Source organism: Rana temporaria, chromosome 2 (genome assembly GCF_905171775.1).
Source record: "Rana temporaria chromosome 2, aRanTem1.1, whole genome shotgun sequence".
Taxonomy (NCBI): Eukaryota; Metazoa; Chordata; class Amphibia; order Anura; family Ranidae; genus Rana; species Rana temporaria.
The window spans coordinates 508,669,760-508,686,767 of record NC_053490.1 but is presented as its reverse complement, the minus strand read 5'-3'; the positions used below and the strand labels follow the sequence as shown (position 1 = coordinate 508,686,767).

The 17,008-nt window shown below is 45.6% G+C and overlaps 1 protein-coding gene across 2 annotated transcripts in view; it reads right to left on the bottom strand.

The window, feature by feature from the left end:
• Nucleotides 1-17,008, bottom strand: part of CHAF1B (chromatin assembly factor 1 subunit B) — a 50,285-nt gene that overhangs the window by 14,090 nt on the left and 19,187 nt on the right. For both annotated transcript variants that reach the window (XM_040338953.1, XM_040338955.1), the window contains exons 4-11: nucleotides 10,225-10,348; nucleotides 9,060-9,163; nucleotides 7,725-7,821; nucleotides 7,481-7,565; nucleotides 6,806-6,899; nucleotides 6,646-6,715; nucleotides 4,989-5,077; nucleotides 3,162-3,321 (exon numbers count right to left, since the gene is read on the bottom strand). In XM_040338953.1, coding sequence (XP_040194887.1) covers nucleotides 3,162-3,321; nucleotides 4,989-5,077; nucleotides 6,646-6,715; nucleotides 6,806-6,899; nucleotides 7,481-7,565; nucleotides 7,725-7,821; nucleotides 9,060-9,163; nucleotides 10,225-10,348 — 823 coding nt within the window. The remainder of the gene's footprint in view (nucleotides 1-3,161; nucleotides 3,322-4,988; nucleotides 5,078-6,645; nucleotides 6,716-6,805; nucleotides 6,900-7,480; nucleotides 7,566-7,724; nucleotides 7,822-9,059; nucleotides 9,164-10,224; nucleotides 10,349-17,008) is intronic.

Here is a 17,008-nt window from a genome sequence, read left to right as displayed (position 1 = left end):
TTTTTTTAACCCCATTATGTTACTAAACATCTCAGGCCTGGGTTCACACCTCTGTTTTTTGGTGCTTTTTGCAGAAACACACTACAGTTCATTTACATGTTTTCCTATGGGACACATTCACATTCATGATTTTTTTTCAGCTGCTGCGTATTTGGAAAGGGCAAGGAGTTTTTAACGCGAAACGGTGCTTTTTTTTTGGGTTCCGTATACTTCAATGGAGAAGCTGCAGAAAAGCATGTAATGTGTTTTTGCGGCAATTTGTGTTTTGTAATCTTCCCAACAACAAACTGGCCCAAAAAAATATTTAAAAAGGCAATTTTTTTTTTTAAGGCTATTAATCGAAACAATCTGCCAACTAATCGATTATGAAAATAATCGTTCGTTGCAGCCCTAATCACATCGCGCCCGGGCCTCCAGCGGTCATAGAGATGACTGGTGACCATATGGTCACCAGTCATCTCTATGCATCCTATCCGGCGCTGGGCGGTTCTTTCTCCGGGCCCCCGATGGCACGGGAGAGCCTGGAGAAACACTGGATGGCGGCAGGAGGTGTTCCATCTCGCCGCCTATAAGAACGATCAGCGACTGCTATAATCGTTCTTATGGTGCGCAGGATCGCCACCAGCAAACAATGAAATGAATGATGCCTCTAGCTGCAGGAATCATTCAAATATGACCGCACAAAGTCCAGGACGTCATATGACATCCACCCGGGATGGGAGATCTCCTCTGTGGATGTCATATGACTGTGCGGTACTGAAGTGGTTAAAGAGTTGCAATAGTCAGTTAAATGTCCAACTCAACCCCTATACACCCTGATCAAGACCAAGACACAGACATGGGCCAGACTACCCCTGGGTGTAGACATAGTCACAGATACTGCACCAGCCAAACTGATCTCCACCCTATACTCCGCCATCCGTCTCCCTAGTACAACAGCTTTGGCTTATGCTGCCAAAACTAGGTGGGAGGTGGACGTTGGACTAGTTGAAAATGAGGATTGGGATGAAATTTGGAGGGCGTGAAAAAAAGTCTCCCCCAAACTGCCAGACCAACTCACACAGTTGTACATTATACACAAGACATACTGGACCCCCTCAGAGGATAGCGTGTTTCAAACCCATGTACAATCCAGGGTGCCGCCTCTGCGACCACACCTCAGCCTCCTTCTACCATCTTATATGGTCCTGCCCAGTTATCCAAGCATACTGGATGCAAGTGATACGTTTCCTGCACGACCAGATGGGCTCTCCTGCTACTCTAGAACCAAAGATGTGCCTGCTCGGTCTGCTGCCGGAATTAGACGCTGATAAACACCTGCGTACCTTTCTACATGAGACGCTCTTCTTGGCGAGAAAGGTGGTGGCCCGTGTTTGGATGCAGGCCCTACCCCCCACAATTCAGTGCTGGAAAAGAGGTCAATGACGCCCTTCCATATAAGAAACTGATTTATGTCCATAGAGGGTGTCCGCTTAAGTATGAGAAGGTCTGGGGCAGACGGTGAAACGTGTGCGTGATTTGTTTATCCCTCACTTCCCCCCCTCCTCCCCCTTCCTTTTCCCTCTTTGTACCTTTTTTTTTTAGTGTGTGCTGGCTCTACCTCCGTTGGGTCTATACTTTTATGTCACTCAGATAATCCAATGTGTTTATGTATGTATTACCTTTCTTTTGGCCACAATAGTTTATATCGATTCATGTACCGTGCATATACTCCTATAACCTAGGCTAAAAAGGGTACTGATATTGTATGTGTGCTCCTTAATGCATTTGTCTACTTTCCCTGTGTAATCAGTGAATTGTATGGTAATGGCATTGTCTGATCTGTTATTTTTTATGCAACATCTTTATTTGAATAAAAAAAAAAAAAGTTTTGGAATGGCAAAGCCAGAGCCCAGACCTGAATCTGATTGAAAATCTGTGGGGTGATCTGAAGAGGGCTGTGCACAGGAGATGCCCTCGCAATCTGACAGATTTTGAGTGTTTTTCCAGATGTGCCTTGCCAAGACTCATACCCAAAAAGACTAGAGTGCTGTAATAAAATCAAAAGGTGCTCCAACAAAGTATTAATTTAAGGGTGTGCACACTTATGCAACCATATTTTATTATTGTTACTTCCCTCCATCTAAAAGATTTCAGTTTGTTGTTCAATCGAGTTGTACAGTTTATAGGTCACATAACAAAAAGTGGAAAAAAGTTCTGAAATGATTCATCTTGGTCTCATTTTTTTTTTTTATATCGCAGAAACCTGAAATCTTAACAGGGGTGTGTAGACTTATTATAGCCACTGTACCCAAGAACGAAGCCCGCCAGCGCCACAATGTCACCGCTGAGATGACCGACACCTTCCCCCATCTTCCCTCCCAGTTTTTTTTTTTTTTAAATAACAAACACATTTGCAATCACTTTAACTGTCAGCAGATCGGCCTCTATAAAGTCGGTGGTGCCCTGAGCAACTGAGCATGAGCAGAGCAAGACCGTGTATTACTGGAGTTTAAACAGTATGGACATTTTTAATGTTTTACATAGCTAGACCTGCAAAACAGGGCCAGCCTGATGTGATGTAGCAGGACTTATTTTTTAAATAACAAACATGTTATACTTACCTCCACTGTACAGCTCGTTTTGCACAGAGTGGCCACGATCCCCGGGCTCTGGGGTACTTCAACGGCAGTCTCTGGTCCTCCCCGCAAAAACTCCACACATTCATGCAAGCTCCCTCGCATTGTATGGAGTCCTTGCGGGGGCACTCCCATGATACAGCGAGCGGCCATAGCCACTCACTGTATCCCTCGGCGTCATTAGATGTGATTGACAGCAGCACCAGCCTGCTTTCAATCCATCCACTCTAGCCAATCAACGGCCAGGGTGAGTGGCGAAGAGGATGTTGGCATCGAGCGCGGGACTTTCGAGGGGTCAGGTAAGCATGACGGGGGGGGGGGGGGGTAATCGGTATAGTCTGAAGTTTTTTCACCTTAATGGACAGAATGCATTAAGGTGAAAAAAAAACATTTACCTTTACAACCCCTTTAATTCAATGACTAAAGCTCCACTAAGTTCATTTATCCACAACTAGCGTCTTCTTGGTTTCTTACTGGCCAGGCAACATGCTTATTCGTACCCTGAAACAGTGCATATTTAGATTTTATGCAATGTAGTCTTACCAAGATATGTCGCTTAGTGTATGATAATGAACATTGGAAACATAACCAAAGGGGAAGGTCTGTTGGGTGTCGTAGAAGAGTACAGAATCTTCAGAGGCCACTGCAAATACCATCCGATAGGGTTGAGAGATCAGGCCAGGAGGTGCTTTACCATTTTCACCTGAGGAGAAAATAAAGATTACTGCTTATATCATGAATTCCTCATGTACATAAACATATAGGGGCAAATTAAACAGTGGCACAGGCATGAAGCCCATTTGTTAAATAGTGATCTTCTCAGTTTTGACACACACACACATACAGCGAGCAAGATGGCTTCCGCTGCTTTTTAAGCTACCTCTGTCTGCCCCACCCCTTTGCTTAACTGACAAAGAGGGGAGGCGAATGGGTTTTCTAGGGGCAACATGCCACGGAAAAGGAGCTTTTCCTGCTTAAATGCAGGCTCTGCAATGTAGTCAGGGTGAATAATAATTAAAACAAAATAAAAAAAAATATTAATCTGTTTTTTTTTTATCAAATTTTAATAAAATGCTTTTGGGGTAAAAAAAAAAAAAAATCTATCTATAAAGACAGTTTTCTATTTAAGGAGTTAGTTTATTCAGCATGAAATTGAGCTTAGTTATGTAGCATAGGGCTGTATATTCTGCAATATTTTCTTTTGGTAAACTAATTTAATGAATACAAGCTCTGCAAGCCGAAAAAAACATGCACTGCATTGATGCAGTCACACAATTTCAGAGTAACCGTAATATAAACCAAAGTTCAGGAATATCCCTTTAGAGTCGGTTCACACTGCAGTGGCACGACTTCGTGGGCGACTCTGCAAGTCGTCCTGAGGCGATTTGCAAAACGACTTCTGTTTAGAAAGTCAATGCAGGTCGCCCCGAGCCGCCCCCAAAGTCGTACAGGAACCTTTTTCTAAGTCGGAGCGACTTGCGTCGCTCCTATTAGAACGGTTCCATTGCATTGAATAGGACGCAAAACGTCAGGCGGCTGGGCCGCCTGTCGTTGTCGCCCCAGTGTGAACCGGGTCTTATCCCATTGTTTTGCAAATCTATGTACACTACAAATTATACGTTTGAATCGGTTCTGATTTTGCAGTTTTACTAACCTGACAGCTTAATAGGAAACCTTAAAGAAGCAAAGAAAGGATTCTAACTACCAGCAAGAATATGTTGTTACATTTAAAGAGCACCTGTCATTTCAGATCCATCATGGCAGCGCCCATTAGCGGGCATCCACTCACCTGCTGCCGCCACGTCCCTCACCTTGTTGTGTCACTGCCGCATCACCAGACATCCCATTAAAGTGAATGGAATTGTAGGGGAGTCAACAGCGGGTCAGAGGAGGAGCCGCTGCGGGACAGAGATGACAGTTGCTCTTTAAAAATTATGATTTAAATCAAGTCTTTTTACTTGTGATTTAAAATCGACTTGATTTAATTCAAATCCACCCTGAGTGCCAGTTCACACCAGATGCAGTTCCGTGTGCTTTTTTCCTGCATTAAAAATGCATGCAGTGTTTTCCGTGTATTCCAATGGCTCTTGTTCACACCAGTGCAGTCAGTTCCCGGTACAGAAACTGACCGAAATTGACTGTATTGGTGCAGAAAAAAAATGGAACTGCATGTGGTATGAACTGGCCCTGAATGTAATCATTGCAAGGCAGAGAAGAAAAGAGGGAAAAGCGTTTTGTTTTTTTTACCCATCTTGTTCCCATTTGGGAGATTTTCCTTTACTTCCTGTCCCTGCGACACACCAGGCATTCTTGGACAGTTGTCACCATTCTAGGATTATACCGGAGAAAGCAACTGAATGTAAATCTCACCTTTCACTTCTGGCCTCAGCTCATAGTACACAGGGGAGCATCGCACAGCAAGTGTGACTTTTGATGGACAGGGCAGATGAGATACAGGCCTGAATGAAAAGATGAAATAAAAATATATAAAAAAAATAAGTATTACAAAGCAATAGTAAAAAAAAAAAAAAAAAAAAAACACAAAAGTGCATCACAATATAAGCAAAACATATCTAAAAAGGAAAGTTAATATTTCCAAAATATACAAATTCACACGCTGTTCTCAACAGTGCTAGCAGCAAAACACCAAGAGGTTGAGGGAGAAAAAGGGATGTTATTTGGAGGAAGAAGACTTCCCAGTCAGTTCCTTAGGCTTCTTCTGCTCAGGAAGATGGGTGTTCTTGCCATCAGTAGCATCCTTGATAATACCATCAAGAGCCGGTCTGAAGAGACACTGGGGGGTTATTTACAAAAGGCAAATCCACTTTGCACCAAGTGCAACGTGCACTTGAAACTGCATCTGAAATAGATCTGAAATGAGGGGAAGCTCTGCTGATTTTATTATTCAATCATGTGCAAGCTAAAATGCTGTTTTTTTATTTTCCTTGCATGTCCCCCTCAGATCTACAGCGACTGAACTTCCAAGTGCAATTTCAAGTGCACTTTGCACTTGTAGTGGATTTGGCTTTAGTAAATAACCCCCACTGTCTCATGAAGGCCATGTGGAGCACCCGTTTCTTATGAAAGGGTTTTTCAATCCAGCACTTAAGCCAAAGCGCCATCATGAGATACATGGATGAAATGAGACAGGAGTATTCTTGTAAATGGGCACAGTTCAAATTTAAAGAGGAGTTCCACCCAAATTTGGAACTTCCTCTTAACCCACTCCTCTCCCCCTTTCATGCCACATTTGGCATGTAATTTTTTTGGGGGGGGGAGTGGGGGCTTCAGCACGAGTGGGACTTCCTGTCCCACTTCCTCCTTCCTGTAGGCGACTAAGCTTAGTCGCCTTCAGGAAGTGGCTGCTGTAGGCGATCGCCTAGGACACGTCACAGGTCCTAGGCGATCTCCTGGCCAATTACAGGGCGCGGCACCGGGCCGCGCCGCTCGCGCATGCGCAGTGGGTGCCCGGCCGTGAAGCCGAAAGCTGTCACGGCCGGGTGCCCACACCGAAGATGAAGACGCCGGCCGGGGAGGGGGGGGGGGAGGAGCGGAGCCCCGGCCGGCGCGTCGCTGGAGCGCTGGAGCAGGTAAGTGCCTGTTTATTAAAAGCCAGCAGCTACACTTTTTGTTGCTGCTGACTTTTAATAAACATACAAATGGCTGGAACTCCCCTTTAACACTTAAACATCTGCTCCATGAGTTCAGTAAGCAAGGGATCAATTGCAGCAGTGGTTAGCTCTTTTATGGGTTTTGACCAGACATGGTTTTTCAAAATAAAGTTGAAAAACCAGCCATGGTTTGATATAAGGGCAGGACCCGCCAGCAAGAACTTAACTCTAGGAAAGGGCTTCCAACCACTTATCAGTTGGTTTCTTGTAGACAGGCGTGTCCTCTACCAAAAAAATACCACCTTAAAATGGTTCTAAAGGCAGAAGGTTTTTCTACATAAATACATTAAGGTAAAAAAAAAACCTCTTGGTTCAGCAGTTCTATCAGACAGAAATGAACAGTAAGGAATACACACCTCTTCAGATGATTCCTGGAGAAGACAAATGTTGTGTTGACGAGAACCTTTCCAACCTCAACACAGCCAGCTAAAAAAGCAAAAGAACCCACGAAATGACATCTTGGACCATTGTCCATGCAGGAGTAAATGAATAATTTAATACATATAGGAGCCAAACCTGGAGCAAGGAGGAGAGAGCCATCGGGTGTAAAGGTCAGCCTTCTAAAGAAGGACTTCATGCTGTCATCATGGAACATTCGATACGTTTTATTCTGTCATGAAAAAAGAACAAAGCAAACGGGTCAATTTATATTTTTATCCAAACATACTATGTAGATTGTAGAGAATACATCAGGTTAAATTAATTAAACTCCGTAAACATTTCTGAGGGGGAAGAATGTGGGGGAAAAAAATAAAAAAGCAGCCTGTATAAGTTGTCACAACATTTACCAATCCCTTTAGTGATGCCAATCTTGTGGAGCTACATCAACTGAGGTATCTCAGCATCCCCCAGTGGGTGTGCGTATTGCCTGCATCCCCTACTGCACATGCTCAGGTTTCAGCCACTCGGCTATATCACTACAGGTCTGGAGGGACACAGTAATGACTGTGCGGCTGGAAGGTGAGACCAGAATGCGCAGTGGGGAAAAGAAGCCCTAAAGTGTTGGATGCTTAAGAAACTTGGTGGGTGCAGCTTTGCAAGAAAGCAGGCTGGTAAGTATTAAGATCCCCCCCCCCTTTTTTTTCTTATGCATTATGTATTTAAATGCAGTAACAAAAAAATAATGTGCACTTATCTCAGCTATACACAGTATCTTGAAGGAATGTATTATGGCACCCCATGCCCACCTACCTCTCCATCAGTTGCACTGTTAGATGGCATCTTGCTTACATTGAAGGCCACTCTCTTTGTCTCTGTTCTGTACACTCTCATAATACTACATGCAGAGAAGAACGGTTAGAGAATACTTACAGTAACAACTAAAATTAAAAAATGTCCTATTAGGATGCATGACTTGATGTATCACAGCAAAACCCATAAAAAAAATATCATGACACCACAGTGGTGTATATACAACAAAACTCAGAACTCTTACCGATCACAGCTCAGTGTTGCTATATACTGGCCCAGGGGATCCCAAGTCACTCCCTGCACATAACTTTTGTGTTCATTAAATATAGACAATTTCTGACCTGTAAATATCGAGAAAGAAAATACATATATAACGCAGCAGATTGAAATGGAAAATTAGTTTTTAGAAACATTAAATTACAATGGCTTGTGTCACAATTGTATAGGCTATATTATCAATTTTTTTCCCCCTCATGAAAAAGGAGTTAACCACTTAAGCCCTGGACCATTATGCAGCTAAAAGGACCTGGCCCCTTTTTGCGATTCGGCACTGCATCGATTTAACTGACAATTGCACGGTCGTGCGACGTGGCACCCAAACAAAATTGGCGTCTTTTTTTCCCCCACAAATAGAGCTTTCTTTTGGTGGTTTTGCGGTTTTGACAATTGTGAAAAAAAAAAATGCAATATTTTTTACTTTTTGCTATAATAAATATCCCCAAAAAAAGATAAAAAAAAAAAAATTCCATTCAGTTTAGGGAAAAAAAATAATAATCGCAATAAGCGTTTATCGATTGGTTTGCGCAAAATTTATAGAGTCTACCAAACAGGGGATAGTTTTGTTAAATTTTTATTAATAATTTGTTTTTCTAGTAAAGGCGGCGATCAGCGATTTTTATCGTGACTGCGACATTATGGCGGACACATCGGACACTTTTGACACTATTTTGGGACCGCTGTCATTTGTACAGCGAACAGTGCTATAAAAATGCACTGCTTACTGTAAAAAACATGACACTGGCAGTGAAGGGGTTAACCAAGAGGGGGCGCTGTAGGGGTTAAGTGTACCCTAAGGGAGCGATTCTTACTGTGGGGGGGCGTGGCTGTGCGTGTGACGCCACTGATTGTCGTTCCCTATGACAGGGAACAGACGATCAGCGACAGCCACACTAGGAAGCACGGGGAGAGGTTTGTTTACACTTACCTCTCCCCGTTCTTCCTCTCTGTGACCCAATCGCGGGACACCGGCGGCGATCGGGTCCGCCTATCCTGCGGGGACAGTCACGGAGCTAAGGAAGCAGGTCGCGAGCGCGCCCCACGGCTGGGCTCTTAAAGGGGACATATATGTATGCCCTTGTGCCCAGCCGTGCCATTCTGCAAACGTATATCTGCGTTCGGCGGTCCTCAAGCGGTTAAACCACCATCCCCTAATTAGGTCAGCCAGTTAAGGGGTCTTAATATGATTGATTCCTTCAAAGGCTAGAACAGCCACTTTGAGATACGCACAGAGCAGCCAGTTGAAAAGGGGAGTCTTTAGCCTTGTACTGAGAATACCCAATAATCTATTTAGCCTTCACACCTTTAACAGCATCCCACATGATAGCGGAGTTGTCCACAGATGCCGAGACCATGAAGTTGCTGTCTTGTGTCCAGGAGAGGTCATACACATCCTCTAGATGACCCCTGTTAAAAAGGTAAGAGTAGATTAACACACAAATTATAAAGCAATATTAGGAGCTCCAAAAGGGAACTTTGTTTTGTAGAGGGCAGGTGATGTCATTTGAATGTTGTACCATTTCCATCTTTCCTAACCTCCTAACATATCATTCTAAAGGATCCACACAGTGCATTTTCATACATAACAATCTGCTCCAAATAAGTGGGCTGAAGATGTATAGGAGGTTGCCTAATGCTGGAGCTTTAAAACTGCAGGATGAAATGGTACTGAATGACAGATTTACACACTTCTCATTCCCATCCCCTTTTTTCCCCTGAAATTTTAAGTACAGAATGCCAATGAGGGCAACTTTAAATGAGGCTGTATGGCAATAAGGTGTCCACCATAGATCCACAATGCCATAAATAAATAAAAACCGACATTCACAGATTTGACCTGAGCACCAAAATTCCTTATACTTCCCTGGTACCTAGAATTTGTTAAAGAGGTTGTAAAAGGTAAAAAAAAAAAAAAAAAAAGTCCTTATTTCTTCTGAGAAATCTTCACTTCCTGTTTTTCTGTCTAACTCCACACAGTAATGCAAGGCTTTCTCCCTTACTCTCCTGTAGTCCAAGGGAGGGGGCAAGCATGACACTCCACACCAGGGAGAAAGCCTCACATTACTGTGTGGAGTTACAGACAGAAGAACAGGAAGTGAGGATTTCTCAGAAGAAATAAGGACATTTAAAAGCAAAATGGAAGGATGAGGTAATTGAAGGAGGACTGCACCAAGGTAAAGGAAGCAATTTAGGGAAACAATTTTTTACCTTTACAACCCCTTTAAATCTGGGTTTGTGCAAACAAAAGCTACTGTGAAATAATAATAATAATAAAAAAACTGAGTTGATCCAGAGAGACTGACTGGATTACGAGTCATTTACATTGATCTGTGTCTATATCTATATATGTGGTCATCACCCAACACCTCCATCCTCTGCTTTCCTCCAGTGTAAACATGTCATTATACACTCAGAGAGACTTCATTTAGAAAGATGAATGGATGCTGAAAACATTGGCGATCCGATACCTCAAATGTTTGTAGACAGTCCAGTTCTCCTTGCTCATTTCTGCCTCATCGTCTTCATTGAATGGGGTTATTTCCATGCTTACATCTTGGTTTTCACTCAGTTTCCATAGTAATATTACAGCATCTACAGTGCAGAAAGATCATTTGAGTTTTCCTGTAGACATTTCAAATCACTGTGTACCCCTCGAGTTTTTGTTGCATATAATCAACCCGCGTCTCTCTTTCTTTATCGTACATCACGGGACACAGAGCGGCATTCATTACTATATGGGTTATATGGAGTACCTTCAGGTGTAGACACTGGCAATCTCAAACAGGAAATGCCCCTCCCTATATAACCCCCTCCCATAGGAGGAGTACCTCAGTTTTTCCGCCAGTGTCTTAGGTGTTAGTCATGGTTTAGCTTGCCTCCACATCCTTGGGATTAGGTGAGCTAACCGGTTCTGTCCAAAAAAGCCTCAGCGCTAAAGTGGTCAGTAACCGGACCCCAAACCCTTGGGGTATAGCCCATAATGCTTTTCTTTTTAGAGAGCTGGACCCTGGGCCCAGAACTTAGAAACCTTTGGGTGCCTAATGTTTCTGTTGCCAGAGTGCTATATGGGCCCAGGACAGTGGATCCTTCATAGGAACCCAGGGCCTGAAGGTCTAGACATCCCCACCGAGATGGGGGAAGATTGGGCCTCTTGCTTGGCAAAGTCCTGCGGCATGGAGCAGGTAAGTGAGGGGAAAACTTGCGGAACTTGGTTCTTAGCAGGTTTTTTCTGGGGGGTCACAGGGGACATGCCTAAAGTTATGCACTGCATCTGGCAAACTAGTCACATATCATAAAGATAGGATGGCTCTATATGTATTATTCCCCATAAGATGTGACCTCCCTTGTAGTGTTGGAAAAGCATTGAGTGGGGCCTGTGTGATATAAAAGTATATGTGTGTGTCAGAGAGCTGTGCTTACCTGCAAGCCTCCAGGCGATGCTCCATTCAGTCTTCCTCCTCACGGCCTGCAAAGCAGGCAAAACGCTGACCTCCTCATGGTTCCAGGCTGCAGGCTGCAGTTTGCTGGAGCAGAGAGGTCCCTTCCTCCCAACCCCACCCCCCCCCTGTCGGGAGGGGCATTTCCTGTTTGAGATTGCTGGGGGGGAAGGGCGGGTCAGTGGCTTAAGGAAGGGGCGGCCCTTCCTTGTTTGTTCCATATAGCTCATTCAATACTTTGGAACTGAGGAGGAAAGACCAGAACGGCAAGCACGGGGCGCCGAGGACACACAGTGGCCAGAAAGAATATTGCAGTCTTCAGAAAGACTGTTTTCAAGCCTAGGAATAGGCTGTTTCTTTTCCATCTCATAGTTTTTCTTGCAATACTACTCAGGGGGACAGAATGTTTTTTCTTTCCTAGATTTGAAAAAAAAAAAAAAAAAAAAAAAGTGTCATCTAGGGGAGAGGAAGCATTTTTTTATCCCCCAAACAGGTGTTTGGGCATTTAACTATTTATAAGTCCCAGGTACCAATAAGTAGCAGGTGTACCTCGGTATTGTACCATGGCATCAAAAAACAAGGGTACAAGAGGTGGGGATTCCCCCAGAGAGTCTGAGGTCTCGGACAAAGCTATGCCGCTGCTTTCCCCACAGGGAGCCTTGGGGCCATCGGGATCTGGGGCTGGAGCTGACGCGGGTCAGTCCAACCCTAAGATGGTCACGGAGGAGGTATTACTCACCTCTTTAAAAGAGATGCAGAAAAGCATGGGTAAAATGATAGCCGCAGCTATGCGGGGCAGTAAGCGGAATAGATCTCCGTCGCCCGAGCGCGGACCCTCAGAAGAGGAGGTCCTTTCCTCAGGGGAATTGGACGACCTCTTGGACAAGGACCAAGTAGGTTCAGGGATCGAGGATCCGGATACAGAGGAGTCTGGGGCAGTCTCCCTGAGGGAGAGCTGGTGGATTCAAGGATTGTCGGACTTGGTCCATAGGGCATTCAACTTGCCAGTACCAGATCTCCAGGTATCGACGGTTTCAGCTTTGGGCTCACTGAGGGCGCCTCAAAGCAATGCTGTGTTTCCGATCCATCCTCTATTAGAGGGAGTTTTTGTTCCAAGATTGGAACAAGCCAGATAAGATCTTCTTACCACCTAAGAAGTTCTCTGTCCTATATCCTATGGAAGAAAATTTTTCCAAAAGATGGGCTACTCCTGCAGTGGACGCAGCCATCTCATGTGTTAACAAATCGTTAACATGCCCTGTAGAAAACATACAGGTGTTCAAGGATCCAGTTGATAAGCGCTTGGAAGCACTACTTAAGAACTCCTTCACTACTGCAGGGGCAGTAGTACAGCCAGCTGTGGCTGCGATTGGGGTCGCTCAAGCATTATCGGATCAATTTAAGCAGATGCTTAAACTTATTCCTGCCCAGCAGGCAGAAGAATTTTCGGATGTCCCTAAGGCCATATGTTTTACGGTAGACGCAATCAAGGATTCTATCCAGCAAGCGTCACGTTTATCGTTATCCCTTATCCATATGAGAAGACTCTTATGGTTAAAAAGCTGGGAGGCTGAGCCCCCATGCAAGAAGCTCCTGGTAGGGTTCCCCTTCCATGGAGGACGACTCTTCGGAGAAGACCTAGATAAATACATTCAGACCATTTCAAACGGCAAGAGTACTCTCTTGCCAACTAAGAAGAAGGTTCAGGGGCCTGCGTTTAAACGACAGTATTCCCCTGGGCAGGGGCCCTCTAATGCCAAGCAGTATCGACGGCCTCCTGCAAAAGCAAACTTCGGCTTCAACAGCAAATCACAAGGACAGGCTGTTAGAGGCAAAAGGCAGTGGTTTCGCAAACCAGCAAAACCAGCCCCCAAGCCAACCTTATGAAGGGGCGCCCCCACCCACGAAGGTGGGGGGAAGGCTGCGACTCTTTTCAGAGATTTGGGAAGCCAGCATTCCCGACGAGTGGGTACGGTCTTCCGTGGCCACAGGCTACAAATTAGATTTCCTAAGGTTTCCTCCTCCTCATTTCCAGAAGTCGAGGATTCCAAACGATCCGGAAAAGGGAGCCGCATTAAGATCGGCATTAGATCATCTACTTTCCCAGGAAGTAATAGTAGAGGTACCAGTCCTGGAACAGGGGCTGGGTTTCTACTCCAACCTATTCATCATCCCAAAATCCAATGGAGATGTCAGGCCAATTTTGGACCTAAAGATGGTAAATGCATATCTAAAGATCCGCTCATTTCGGATGGAATCCGTGCGGTCAGCAGCTGCCACACTCCAGAAGGACGACTTCATGGCGTCCATAGACATAAAGGATGCCTACCTTCATGTTCCAATTTATCAGCCACATCAAAGATATCTACGCTTCATGGTGGCTTCGCGTCACTTCCAATTCGTGGCGCTTCCCTTCGGGTTGGCTACGGCCCCCCGGGTGTTCACGAAGGTCCTAGCTCCGATCCTAGCCAAGCTAAGGATCCAAGGGGTCACGATCCTAGCATACCTGGACGACCTCCTAGTCATAGACCACTCGTCTCCCGGCTTGGAGCGAGCAGTGGCCCTCACGGTCCAATACCTCGAGAGGTTCGGCTGGGTCCTAAATCGAGAAAAGTCAGCTTTCCAGCCCACAAGGCAGTTGGAATATCTCGGCATGAGATTAGACACAGAACAACAAGGAGTGTTCCTACCTCTGAGGAAGGTAAAAGCCATCAAGGAATTAATCCTACTGGTTCTAAGCACTCGCATCCTACAGGCAGCCATCCTGTCAGCATGGAGCAGAAGGCCACAGGCCTTGGATATCCCGTTGCCGCTCTTATCAAGAGTCCGACAAAGTCTGTGTTGGTGGTTAGACCCTCAGAATCTACTGAAGGGGAAGTCTTTCAGCCCAGTGGCTTGGAAGATAGTGACCACAGATGCCAGCCTGACGGGCTGGGGAGCAATTTTGGATGGTTGCACTCGCCAAGGTACTTGGGCAAAGCCAGAGAAGCAGTTGCCCATCAACATCTTGGAGCTCAGAGCTGCTCGACTAGCCCTCAGGGCTTGGACGTCAAAATTGCAGGGGTTCCCGGTGAGAATTCAATCAGACAATGCCACGGCCGTGGCATACATAAATCACCAAGGGGGAACCAGGAGTCAAGCCGCTCAGAGAGAGGTGAGCTTGATTCTCCTATGGGCAGAGGCGCATGTGCCCTGCATATCGGCAATATTCATTCCAGGAGTGGACAACTTTCAGGCGGACTTCTTAAGCCGCCAGACTCTATGGCCGGGGGAATGGTCTCTGCATCCACAAGTCTTTCAAGCACTCTGCCAAAGATGGGGAGTGCCGGACGTGGATATCATGGCATCGAGACTCAACAAGAAACTAGACAGGTTCATATCCCGCTCAAGGGATCCGATGGCCTGCGGAACCGATGCGTTGGTTTGCCCTTGGCATCAGTTCAAACTTCTTTATGCGTTTCCCCCGCTCCAGTTACTACCCCGCCTGCTGCGCAGGATCCGGGTGGAACACATACCAGTCATCCTGGTAGCTCCAGCATGGCCCAGAAGGGCATGGTACTCACTCATCCTAAAGATGGTAGTGGGAGACCCTTGGACTCTTCCTCTACGGCCAGACCTGCTATCGCAAGGTCCGATCCTCCACCCTGCCTTACGGCATCTAAATTTGACGGCCTGGAAGCTGAATCCCTGATTCTCAGGGGTAGAGGTCTGTCTCAGAAAGTAGTCTCTACCCTAATCAGAGCCAGGAAACCGGTCTCTAGGGTGATTTATTACAGGGTCTGGAAGGCCTATGTAGGCTGGTGTGAGTCCAAGCGATGGCTTTCTCGCAAATTTACCATCGATAGAGTATTAAGTTTTCTCCAGCTAGGAGTGGATAAAGGATTGGCATTAAGCACAATCAAAGGACAGATTTCTGCTCTGTCAGTGTGGTTTCAGCGGCCGCTGGCCACCCACTCGCTGGTTAAGACCTTCCTTCAAGGGGTCTTACGTATTAGACCTCCAGTTAAATCCCCGCTTTGTCCGTGGGATTTAAATCTTGTTCTGTCAAGTTTACAGAAACAACCGTTTGAGCCGTTGGCTGAAATTCCTTTGGTTCTACTGACAAGGAAGTTAGTATTTTTGGTTGCCATAGTTTCCGCAAGAAGAGTTTCGGAGCTAGCGGCCTTATCCTGTAAGGAACCATATCTTGTTTTTCATAAGGACAGGGTCGTTCTCCGCCCTCATCCTTCCTACCGAAGGTCATATCCAGTTTTCATTTGAACCAGGATTTGGTATTACCATCCTTCTTCCCTAAACCTACTTCCAGAAAGGAAGGGTTGCTGCATACCTTGGATATTGTCAGGGCCATGAAGGCCTATCTTAAAGCTACAAAGAAGATCCGGAAAACAGATGTGCTGTTCATTCTACCGGATGGGCCCAAGAAGGGGCAGGCAGCTGCAAAGTCCACCATTTCTAGGTGGATTAAGCAATTAATCACTCAGGCCTACGGCTTGAAAGGGTTGCCTCCTCCAGTATCATTAAAGGCTCATTCTACTAGAGCCATGGGCGCCTCCTGGGCAGCACACCACCAGATCTCTATGGCTCAAGTTTGCAAGGCGGCAACCTGGTCTTCTGTCCACACGTTTACAAAATTCTACAAGTTGGACGTAAGAAGGAATACTGATACTGCCTTCGGGCAGGCAGTGCTGCAGGCTGCAGTTTGAGACCCTCGGATTCCGGGGGCTCCTCTTTTTTGAGTTAAATTTAAAATTTAAAATTATTTTTCTCAACTAAGTTGGATTTATTATGATTTGAGTATATCTCTAAATTAAATCCTTTTGTCTTGGAGATGTTCTCCCTCCCCTCATTGTAAGCATTGCTTTGGGACATCCCATATAGTAATGAATGCCGCTCTGTGTCCCGTGATGTACGATAAAGAAAAAGAGATTTTTAATACAGCTTACCTGTAAAATCTTTTTCTTGGAGTACATCACGGGACACAGAGCTCCCACCCCTCTTTTTTGAGGACCATTTTGGGAGGCATACTGCTTGCTACAAAACTGAGGTACTCCTCCTATGGGAGGGGGTTATATAGGGAGGGGCATTTCCTGTTTGAGATTGCCAGTGTCTACACCTGAAGGTACTCCATATAACCCATATAGTAATGAATGCCGCTCTGTGTCCCGTGATGTACTCCAAGAAAAAGATTTTACAGGTAAGCTGTATTAAAAATCTCTTTTTTCTAGTGCAGTATAGGAGGACAGTAGCATGTACCGTATTTATCGGCGTATACTGCGCACTTTTTTGCCCTGAAAATCAGGGGAAAATCGTGGGTGTACGATATACGGCGATACCCGCGCCGAGTTTGAACACTGCGCCGGCATATACCGAGCGCAGTACACTCGTGTATAGTCGGGCAGGCTCGGCTCCTCTCGCGCTCACGTCCTGGACGTACAGGATGTGTGCGCGAGAGGAGCCGAGCCTGCCCGACTATACACGAGTGTACTGCGCTCGGTATATGCCGGCGCAGTGTTCAAACTCGGCACGGGAAAGCAGGGAGGACACCGCAGAAGGACGCCGGACCCGACGAAGAGGACACCCGAAGCCGCAGACGGACGCCGAACCCGACGAGGCCGCCGCGTAAGACACCAAAACTGTAAGTACTAAAATGTTTTATTTTACAGGAATGCGGGTCCACTTTAGGGGTGCGCGCTATACGCCGGAGCGCGCAATACCCTGATAAATACGGTAACTGGCTTCTATGGGCAACAAGGTCTCCACGGTCAATCATACACTACCAAACCGTGAAATATTCACCCATACAAATCTGACAAAA